The 11345-nt window shown below is 39.8% G+C and overlaps 1 protein-coding gene across 1 annotated transcript in view; it reads left to right on the top strand.

The window, feature by feature from the left end:
- The first annotated feature begins 1371 nt into the window (after window positions 1–1371).
- Window positions 1372–11345, top strand: part of CCDC141 (coiled-coil domain containing 141) — a 294918-nt gene continuing 284944 nt past the window's right edge. The window contains exons 1-3 of the mRNA XM_036743398.1: window positions 1372–1464; window positions 2897–3130; window positions 7852–7974. Coding sequence (XP_036599293.1) covers window positions 3029–3130; window positions 7852–7974 — 225 coding nt within the window. The 5' untranslated portion in view covers window positions 1372–1464; window positions 2897–3028. The remainder of the gene's footprint in view (window positions 1465–2896; window positions 3131–7851; window positions 7975–11345) is intronic.

The following is an 11345-nucleotide window of genomic DNA, read 5'->3' as shown; positions in this document are numbered from 1 at the left end:
GTTTTGTAAAAATGACAGTTTTGAAAAACTTAAGCACTCTGATCAAGAAAATTGTCTATCTTGATTCCAGATAAAGATGATAAAGATGAATGCTGCCTATCTCATGAAAGAAAGGTAATATACAAACAGAAAGTGGTGGAGGGGACCAATGTGGGAATTTGGTCTTAAGGGATACTTTTCCTTCCTTCCCTTTTTCCTTCTCTCTTTCCTTCCTTCCTTCCTTCTTCCCCTTCCTTCCCTTTCTTTCTTTTTTCTTTCTGTTTCCTCCTTCCTTTCTTTCCAAAGAGGGGGAAAGTATGAGGGAGCAAAAAATGATTGCTTGATAATTTAAAAAATAATAAACTTTAAAAGGAAAACAAAAAAGAAACATAATACATAAAGCCAATGTATTGCTGCAAAAACTAAATAAAAATAAATGACACATGAAATCTACCTATGTCAACATCATTTTCTTCATTCAAAAGGTAAAAACACTGACATTCATAGGAGGAAAGTCCTGCAGTGTGGGAATGGCTCATGCTCGAATGGTTGATTCAGTAGATAATTTGATGGCTGTATTTAATGCTTAAACAGATTCCCTCCTAATTTTCTGACATTTAAGTTCTGGCATTAATCCTTCAGTTTCTTTTTTCCCTCTATCCTTTCTTTTTGAATCTGAGCTCTAAGCATTCCATCGAGTACTCCACACCCTTAGAAAATCACACATCTTATCTATGGCCTTGTGGACACAACCATTCTTTTCTTTGCCTGTGGTTCTTACAGCTTGCTGCCAAATACCCATTACATGATGGAGGGCCCCTGTGCAGCACCTCAAGGAACCTGACCTAATCTGTGGGTGAAAGTATATGTTATGTGTGTGTGTGTGTGTGTGTGTGTGTGTGTGGTTGGGTGTGTGTGTGTTTGTGTGAGAACCATTGTTTGCTGTTCCTGTTGGCATTCACCCCAGAAATTTAAGTATTACTACTTTGGGATTTTGTGGCTTTTGATGTGAGTATTCTGTGACAGACTTGTCAACTCAGTCTTTTCTAAAGCCCAGCGAGCTCAAGGTTGTTTGCTCTCCATTCTCTCAAATGGCCCAAGTGTTTGTTCAATCAGTTTAGCTGAAGGAGCCAGCCTTCTAACCTTCTGGTCAAGCTGACCCTCTTGCAAGCACTCTTTTCTTGGCATGAAATATTCACGTTTATAATCTTTTCCCACATCTTGGCGCCCCTCCTAGTCAACCTGTTTATCAGTTTGGCAGGTTTGGAGCCAGTTCTCCTCAGCCACAGCCACCTCCCCCTCCCTTTGGTCATGACGTCATGTAAACTTCCTGGAGCCTGATGACTGGGTTCCAGGAGAGGTTTCATCTTCTTTAGAGGCAACACACTGGCCTAGAATGTGGGAGAGAGACGCCAGTCATGGCTGGATAATGACTGAACAGCTGTGCCATGCCCTTTAGAGAAACCAGAATTGCTGAATAGAAAGGTGTGTGTGTGTATACACTTTTTTTCTTTTTCTTTTTACTTAAGTACATGACTACGGCCATAGCAGAATAAGATAGCTGTGCTGATTTAAACATGCTGAGCAGCTGCACCAAAATTAAAAATGCTTTTACAGTGAGCTGAGGTGTTTTGACACGAAGAATCAGGCAGATCCCGCTTAAGCCTGTCTATTTACAGCTGTAGCCTCATTCTTCCTCCAATTCCTTGATAGTGTTGGCAGCCTCTGAGACACTTCTGTCCTTCTGTCCCTCTCTCCCTCTCGCCCTGTCTCTCTCCCCCTCTCCCTCTCCTCCTTCCTTCCCCTCCCTCTCTCTTTTTCTCTTTGTTTCCTCTCTCTGTGTCTCTCTTTTTCTGTTTTCTCCCTCTCTTTTCTTCTCTCTCCCCCTCTCTCCCCTCTTTTTCTGTCTCCTCTTTCTGTGTGTGTCTCTCTCCTCTCTTTCTCTCTGTCTCTTTCTCATCTTCTCAGCAACCTGTGACCTAAACTTTAGTGTCACACTCAGCTGTTCTGTTGGGGGAATCCAGCAGCTGCTGCTTAATACCACAAGCAACTTGTAGTCCCCTCCGGGTTTCTAGCAATAGGATTAATCTACTGATCTCGTACTATGATTTCAAGCTGTCTATGATTCCTCTGCACAGTAAGGCGGGGGGAAAACCCACCCAGTGCTGAATTTTAATGCCCCCCCCCAAAAAAACCCCAGCCATTTTCTTGTAGGAATCAAAAAAAAACCAGAAAAAAGACACATTTTGGACAGTAAAAGTTAGGAGATATAATAGGGAAATGATCTGTGGAAACAATATTTTGAAAGAAATGCTAAATATGAAAGGTATCTGTGGATCCGGGCTTTAAAAACAATTCCCCCATGAGATTCCTCTAAAAATAATTGTGATTCTCAACAAATCTGGCCATTGGATGTAATTTTGGTGGTAGAGGTTGGAAGAGGAAGGGACGCCGGGTTTGGAGAGGGGTGATTGATCTAAAAATATATTACTGACAGCTCTGTGCAGTAAGCAATTCAATGGAAAAAAACCAAGTACTGTAACTTTTTTTTTTAAGTAAATCTTTATGCATGTATGGAGGCCACAGCAAACGGTTCTTGGAGATCAGTATTCAGGACAGTAGCTTGCTGGTTTTAAAGTCCACAATTATCAGTCCATACAGTTTACAGTGGACAAAACTGGATTTTTTTTTTCCATTTGCATATAGCTTTTTTCCGTTTGCTTATCGAGTGTGTCAGATGATGTTCACAGAGCGCAGGGCCATCTTCTACACTTAAGATAATGACAGAAAAAAAAACCCAACCCAGGCAGCTTAATGCTACCAAACTAGGGGTGTGTCGATGCTCCGTTTCTCTCTCAAGAATGATAAACTCAATGGGGTTGTCTATTTTTAACCTCCTGTTCTTTCCTTTTGGCAGACTAATCAGTGTTAGCTGAGATCTTTCCCTGAATGAATCCAAGTAGCCCTGTTTGCTGCCTTCTGACATGACTAGGAGACGCACATCTGTACAGAGGCTGCCTTAAAGAATAAACTGTGGTTCGAAAGTACCATGTCCGGCCAAGAGAGTTCTGGGGCACTGCCTTCTACAACAACAGTCAGCTCTGTCGCTGTGCAGGCTGGGGACTCCAGGATTGTCATAGCTATCTTGAAGGTAAGCTGACAGTTCTCTCACTCACTCTTAGTACTCTTCACTCCTTGGTTTGGGCTTGCCTAACTGCTGGGTGATATATACCCACTCAACATTCCACATGGGGCAGCAGTTTACAGTAGAAAAAAAATAATGCAATCAAGGCATCTTCCTGCTTTCTTAAGTAATTAAAACTAGCAAATTTAAGACAATTTAACAACACGTTCTTTCTTTACATCATAAAGCAAGAGAAAGAAGGAAAGAAAGCAATGGATTTTCAGTCAGAAAACAAAAAAAAAAATAGTACCTCTGCCCCAGAATTTGTTAGTTTTCTAAAGGTGAACAAAGAGGGAAGGAAGCTTGTTGTCTGGACAGAAGAAAGTGGATCTGTGATCATACTTACAACTTTGTGGGGACTGGTTGTAGGAGGTGGAGAGGAAGCTTAAAATCTGAAGAATGAAGTTCTTTGAGTATGAGTGGGAACAGGGCGCAGCTTTTGTGAGAGCCCCACACCCTGACTGTACCCACCTCTATACAGCACTCTATCTGACAAGGTAAAGAAAGTTTCTGATTCTAGTCACAATATTGAGAAAGAAAAAAAAAGATCACCAGGGACACCACTAACTCATTGCTCCATAATGATGGCAAGGGCTTAATCTCCAGCAAGCCCTTTTAATACTTGACAATGTAGCTTTAGACTGAACAAGACATCTTCCATCAAAATGAAGTGACTCATCCTTTGAAAATGCCTTGCAAAGATTTCAAAGCCTGGTGTTCGGCTTTAGACAGTTCACAATCTAAAGACTTTACTATTTAATGGAGGGAAAAGCCGAAAACAAGCCAAATATCATTTTGTACCCTAATAGGTTTGATTGCCTTGCTTTCCTCTGGGTCTTTTGATGCTGGACAATACATTCTATTTCACTGAACTTTGTTGCTGCTTATGTTACCATAATATACAGACCTATAGAGGAGAAACTGTAACTCAATATAGAGAAAAATGATTCAACATAAAATATTGAAAAGTATTTCTACCCAGGTGCATTTCCTGTTGTTACTGTATACTTAGTCTCTGAATACACAGGACTTTGTTCTATCTCTCTCTTACCAGAGATTCTGTCTCAGGGTAATAAGATGAGAAGCCTGATGCGAAGTAGCAAGATTTTACAATGTGCATGTGAATTGATGATGCTTTGAGCATCCTATAGATTCACTGCCAGATAGGGAGGTAGGCAAAGAAAAAAATATTTTTGGTTACTACCTTTTCTCTAGCTACCCCTCTCCCGAGATACGCAGCATCCTCAGAGAAGAAGAACACCAATCAAGGAATATGTTCTAAGAACTCACAGACTGATTTCTTTTAAAGAGTGGAAACTTTCAAATTACATTCCAAACTATGAAAATAATTTTCTAGAACTGTGTCTAGGTTTTTCTTGCTATAAATATTTATAGAACTGAACGGAATCGATTTGACCTTACAACCATCTTCACATCAAATGGATCTCTTGCTGCTGCTTTGAATGTTTTTGAAAGGAGAAAATCCAAATTCAGGAAGCCCTGTGAAAAAAAAAGTACATGTGCTTCTTAACTATTTCCAGTGTGGTAATTATATTCCAGAATCTTTCTGTTATATCGTTATATCAAAATTATTATTAATTTTATTAGCATGTAATACATTTAGATATTATTTTATAATACACCAAATATATTTGTAATGTTTTTATATTAATTATATTCCAGGAAAAAAAAAACACATTTCCCCCTTCATTTTTCTTTAGAAACTCACTTATCCATGCCCACCTGCCTCTGGGTTGCTGCTTTGTTTTCTCAGTTGTTGATTCTTTAAAAAGTGATTCCTTCAAGGAAACAGAATGAGGGGGTGGTGGGGAAGGTCAGGAAGACTTGAGGCACCGAACAGCTGGGCAGTGTTCGTGTGGCAGATGTGATGGATGCTTCATTCTGTTGCCTTAGCACACTTATTGAATACTTCCCAACAAAAATTGGGAAAATGATGTTTCCCTTTAGAGTAAGAGAAATATTAGTCAGTTCAATCCCTTGTTTGCTTCATTCTCAGTCTTAGTTCAGCAGTCAAGACCAAAGATAAAGATAATAGAACATGACCTCAATTACATAGAACAAAACTTTCCCATATGTCCCTCTTTTTGTCTCACTTATCCACGTGTTCTATCCCCTCTATTTCAAAGAAAGCTTAGCTTGGCCGATGCCTGGGATATGTGTTTGTATGGAAGGACTCTATGATTATTTAATACTGATTAAGCAGGAGCCAACAAGGTGTATTGTATTGCATAAATCCCCATTTTGTAGGTGTTGACATTTCCACAGGCAGACAAAACACTCTCTGGACAGAACAGTTTTGCTCTAGAAATGAATAAGGATCAGAATAAATTTGAAAATTCTGTGGACAAGGCACTTGGAAAGTTTGATGTGAAAAGTGAAGGAAGGAAGGAAGAAGATGAACCTGAAAGTATATTCATGAGAAATCTCTTTCTATCACATTTATTAAGTGCTTCTGCATGTTTGCTTGGGATAAAAATAGAAGCAGGAAACTCTCAAACTGCTTAAACTCTGGGAAGAGAAGCAAGATAAAAGGTGGGAACACAAAATATAGCAAAATACAAACTGCATGCCCAGCAAGGAAATGACTAGCAATCTGGGAAGGGTTAATGACAGGGAAGTGGAGGCAGTCTAGAACAAGGTGGTTGGTATTTTCTGAACTTTTGCTTTGAGTTTGAGTGTGAGTGGTGGCAAATTACAGGAGGTGAGAGGTCCAGTGGGCAGAGAAAAAAATATAAAGTCTTGCTCAGAGGAATCTGTTCTGAGGAAAATTTCTCAAGGGTACTCATGAACATGAGAGTTAGGTGGTACAGTGGATAGAGTGCCAGGCCTGGAGTCAGGAAGACTCATCTTCCTGAGTTCAAATTTGGCCTCACACATTTACTAGTTGTGTGACCCTGGGCAAGTCACTTTACCCTGTTTACCTCAGTTTCCTCATCTATAAAATGAGTTGGAGAAGAAAATGGCAAACTACTCCCGTATCTTTGTGAAGAAAAACCCAAATGCAATCGCAAGAGTCAGACACGACTGAAAACAACTAAACAACATTTCCTTTAGACAAACTACCTTCTGTCCTTCCATATGCCTACTGAGTGCCACTTTATTATCATTAACTTGTTCAAAAGTTGCTTTGCTTTTTTGTTGTTCTCCAGTTTATTCATGATTGAAATACATGATTCCTCAAATAGATGGTAAGCTTCTGGAGCGGAGGGACTACATCTTTTGCTTCCTTTGTATCTCCTCTCTACCATGTAGGAGCCTGGAGTCAGGAAGACCTGAATTTAAATCTGACCTCAGATAATCTCTAGCCCTGTGATCCGAGGAGGTCACTTAACCTCTGATTACCTCAGTTTTCTAAACTGTAAAATGGGGATAATAATGACACCAACCTCCCAGGGTTGTTGTGAGGATCGAATGAGATATATGTAACAGTGCCTGGCACATAGTGAGCTCTTCACAAATGCTTGTTTCCTCCCTTCCCTAATTATGCATTACCCATTCACAGTTATGAATCAATTAAAGGAATAATTGAAGAGGGTCAAAAGAATGCTCATGAAAACCCAAATTATGTGACATGGCTTTGTCTCAACACTGACACCCTTGGGGATGTGGAAAGCGGTCAAATGCCTTATTGGGAATTCTGTAGACAGCTGTTTGAATTTTAAATTTCCAGCAGCTGAGCTGGCCTCATGTAACTCAACCAGCACACAGGTATTCTCCACCTTTAGTAATAGATGTGATCAGCAAAAGTTGTGTATAAGTTGAATTTTGGTCAATTGAATCCTGTGTTCCTCTTCTGTAAAATGAGGGGATGGGACAAGATGATTTCCAAGGTTTCTTCTAGCTCTAAATCCATGACCCCATCTTAATTGAACTAGGCAAGGTGTGTACTTAGAAGACTTAGTATGGTGAAACCTCAATCTTCTGCTTTCAATCAAGTAACGGCCATCTTCTCTCATTTATCTGTTTGTAAGTTAGATTTTTTTAGGGGGAGGTATATTGCTTACTCTTAAATAGAGGGGTGTACAGTACAATGGAAGCAATCATCTACTTTCATGTAGGCTGGGCTACAAAATTTGCAAAATACTGTTGTGTTATCTCATGTGAGCTTCCCAACCACCCTGGAAGGTCGGCATTACAGGGAGGGTGGTCCAATTTACAGATGAGAAACTGGGCCTCAGAAAGGGTAAATGATTAGCCCATGGTCACCTTGTGATTAAAGCAGCATTTGAACCCAAGTCCTCTTAGCTCCCAGTCCAGCAACCTCTTTACTAGACCTGGTAATTGCTAGTGTGCTTAAGTGAGCTATAACTCCTGGCTTCATTCTCCCAGTTTGTAAAATAAAGAGTCAGGACAGGATTTTAAGGTTCCTTCCAGTGCTAATCACCAAAGCCAAAATCAGTCTTCTTAATGTCAATTCAAACAAGAAAGAAAGAAAGAAAGAAAGAAAGAAAGAAAGAAAGAAAGAAAGAAAGAAAGAAAGAAAGAAGGGAGGAAGGAAGGAAGGAAGGAAGGAAGGAAGGAAAGGAAGGAAGGAAGGAAGGAAGGAAGGAAGGAAGGAAGGAAGGAAGGAAGGAAGGAAGGAAGGGAGAAAGGAAGGAAAAAATGTGAGGTAAGGAGGGAAAAACAGGTAGGACCTAAAGTAATTTTGGTTTTGTTTTTACTTACAGAGTGGAAAATGGGTAAAACTCCAGCTGGCTGAATCCTGTCCCAACCTTCTGGAAATTGGTGGTAGCCAAGATGAGACCAAGAAGCTACTTGAGGATCATGAACTCCTCCTGGCCAAACTCAAGGTAAGGAGTAGTTATGGTAGCAGACAATCAAAGAAGAACAGGGAGTAGAGGGATTTAAACATATGGTTCCTCCATTAACTCCTTTGGCACATTCTCCCATTCTACTTCCCAGTCATGGTGTCAGAGATCATTTTAACGTGGCCTCAGAAAAGGAGGCCGAGAAATGTTGGGGTTGGCTTGCTAGTAAACTCCAGGATTCAGAAAACAAGTAACACATTCTCAGCCTTTATAGAAATAATGTGATAGAAAATATGGAGCTATATAACACTTTCACTGTGGAGAAATAGGTAATTATTTTCTGGTAGCATCAGTAAAAATATTCTATCTTTTTTTCATCTCATACATTACTGTCAGGTCACAACAACCTCAACCTAAAAACTACAACAGGCCTAAATCTATCATGGGAAACAGTACCTGCTTTGCCAGGGAATTTCAGGGTTTTTATTTGTTCTGATGTTTTATAGAAAATATCTGATGTTTTTTCTAGCATTAGATACAAGTGGAAAATTAATAAAGTGCATAATAAAGTCTAGCCTGCTTTCCTAGTATGTTTGTTTTTAATTTTGTTGTGGTTATTTTGATAAGGATTTAAAATAACAAGTAAAGATGGTTTGGATATTCTAAAAGTGATGGCATTGTTCAATAAATGAAAGTCTTCCTTAAAAGCAGAGGGGCTTGAATGTAGGTTTAAGAGACTTGATAGCTATAATATACTCTATTTGTCCATCAAATTTCTGTTTCTTGTAGATTTTGGTCTAAGAATTTGTAACTACAGTAATAGTTGAAAGGAATGCTTAACTTTCCACATTCAAAAGTAAAGACAATTTGTGAATATCTGTATCTGGCATAAGACAAGAGCAAATATATATGTGTATGTGTATATATATATATATATATATATATATATATATATATATGTATATATATGTGTGTGTGTGTATGCACATAATATATACATACATATAGATAGAGAGATATAGCATTATCTATATATCTATATATGTTATCATTCGAGGGTGAGATTAATTCAGGAAAGGATGCCTCAACTAGACCCTCCCTCCCCCCTTCCCTGAGTTCAAGTCCCTGCCTTTGAACTAGGAATGTGCTTGTAATGTTTAACGATCAGCTTTCTGAGGAGAAAACTCCAACATTTTAGCCCACAAGATGCTTTTAAGTTTAATCTGCATTATTAACGATTTCTCCATCACTTTCTTAGGCCTAGACAATTACCAAAATAATGCTAATACTAATAATAAATCAAGCCCTGATTTGCAGCATTTTCCATGGTGTAAATGCTCACTCTGAACAGCTAACAATCGGCACTCCCTAGTATAAACTGGCTCCAGCACATCCCTGCAAATTTAAATCCAGAAATGTCCCTCAACCATTCTGGTTTCAATGTCCCTGGTTCACAAAAAAAGGCTTAGAACTTATTGCTATTCAAATCACAACATTGCACTAAGGGGTATGTACTGGGTTTGTGTCATTTTAAATTGCATTGTGATATCGAAAGAGCATTGGACTGGCTATCAGCTCCCAGCTATGTTGCTCACCTAATGGAGGAGTATTCAGTGGGGCTGGTTCCCCCACCTGTAAAATGAGGACATTGGACTGGTTTAAATAGATCAGGGCATGACCTTAATTGATAGCATTCAGGCTTTCACGTCCTTGGCCCAAGCCTGTGTCTGTGGCCACAAGCCTTAGAAATGGGGGCATAAGCTGAGGCTTCTCTCCTTCATTCTTGTAGCTTGAAGACATTTCTGGATCATAGCAATGAAGTACCAAAGTTGAAATGTCAGAAGTCATTGGACATAACCCCAGGCTAAAAGCCTCATCAGCAGGTCTTCCTGACCAGCGTCATTTCCTCCCCATCTCCCTTGGTTTCAGAACTTTCCATTAGCACTTTCTCCTAGTTCTCAACCTCATTTCATTCTCACTCCCCCTCTTCTTTCCACTTCTATTAACTGGTATGTTACAAGAAAGGAGCACTCTATCTTTTCAATGTGAAAAATATCGGGGACTCCCAGCTTAAGTGATCCATAAATTCTCTTTAAACTCTAGAATTTTATGATTGTGATCCCCCTGGCAAGGGTAGGACTTTGGTGAAAATAAGGGGGCTGGCAAATTTTTTACTTGGTTAGGCCATTACACTGATGGGAACAAGGTTATGGACGTCCAAGGGAAGAGTGCCCAGGACAGGGCCTTGGCACCCACAGTTATTGGGCTTACGCTGGATGACAGTCTATCAAAGAAGACTGAGAAGGAGCATTCAAACAAGTGGAACGAGAACCAGGAGAGAGCAGGGTCATGAATATCTAGAGAGAAAATAATATCAAAGAGGAAAGAAGAAGGAAGCCTTTATTAAACTTCTACTATATGCCAGCTAGGTGGCTCAGTGGATAGAGCGCTGGGCTTAGGAGTCAGGAAGACTCATCTTCCTGAGTTCAAATCTGACCCCAGACATTTAATAGCTGTATGACCCTGGGCCAATCACGTAACACTGTTTGCCTTAGTTTCCTCATCTGCAAATTAAGCTGGGGAAGGAAATGGTAAACCACTTCTGTATCTCTGCCAAGAAAACCCCAAATGGGGTCACAAAGAGTAAGACAGGACTGAAATGACCCAACATATAATATGTCACATAATTGTTATATATGTATGCATATGCGTATTATATATGTAAACATATCTACATACACACACTATATATACATATATATTTTATATATACACATATATTAAATATATACTATGTTCCAGGTACAAATATTATCTCATTTGATCCTTACAACAACCCTAGGAGGTAGCTATTATTATCCTCATTTTTCAGTTGAGGAAACAGAGGCTGACAGCAGTTAAGTAACTGGCTCAGAGTCACAGAGCCAGTAATTGTCTGAGGTGAGATTTAAACTCAGGCCTTCCTGATTCCAGGTGCAGGGCTCTCTATCCATTGCTCCACCCACCAGCCTCTGTGACAGTGTCAAAGTCTATAGAGAGTTCAAGGATGAGGATCAAGAAAAGTCATCCAGAATTTGTATTGAAGAGGTCATTGTGTCTTGTGCAAGGAACAGCAAATGGGCCAGTGTAGCTTGATTCTAGAATGTGCAGAGGAGAGGAAAGTGTAAGAAACCAAGAAAGGTAGAAGGGGGCTAGGTTGTGAAGAGTTTAAATGCCAAAGAGAAGACTTTATATTTTAACCTGGAAGTAGAAGGGAGGACGGGTATTGAGTAGAGGGATGGCCGGGTCAGATTTATGCTTTAGGAAAATCATTTTGGCAACTGAGTGGAGAGAGGGTGTTTTGGAGTAGGTAGAGACCGGAGGTGGGTGTGGGAAGGCAAATAATTAGGTGGATGTTGCAGAGAAGTGATAAG

Source organism: Trichosurus vulpecula, chromosome 2 (assembly GCF_011100635.1).
Source record: "Trichosurus vulpecula isolate mTriVul1 chromosome 2, mTriVul1.pri, whole genome shotgun sequence".
In the NCBI taxonomy this organism is placed as follows: domain Eukaryota; kingdom Metazoa; phylum Chordata; class Mammalia; order Diprotodontia; family Phalangeridae; genus Trichosurus; species Trichosurus vulpecula.
The sequence above is the reverse complement of the archived record's forward strand: the minus strand, read 5'-3'. Positions and strand labels throughout refer to the sequence as shown.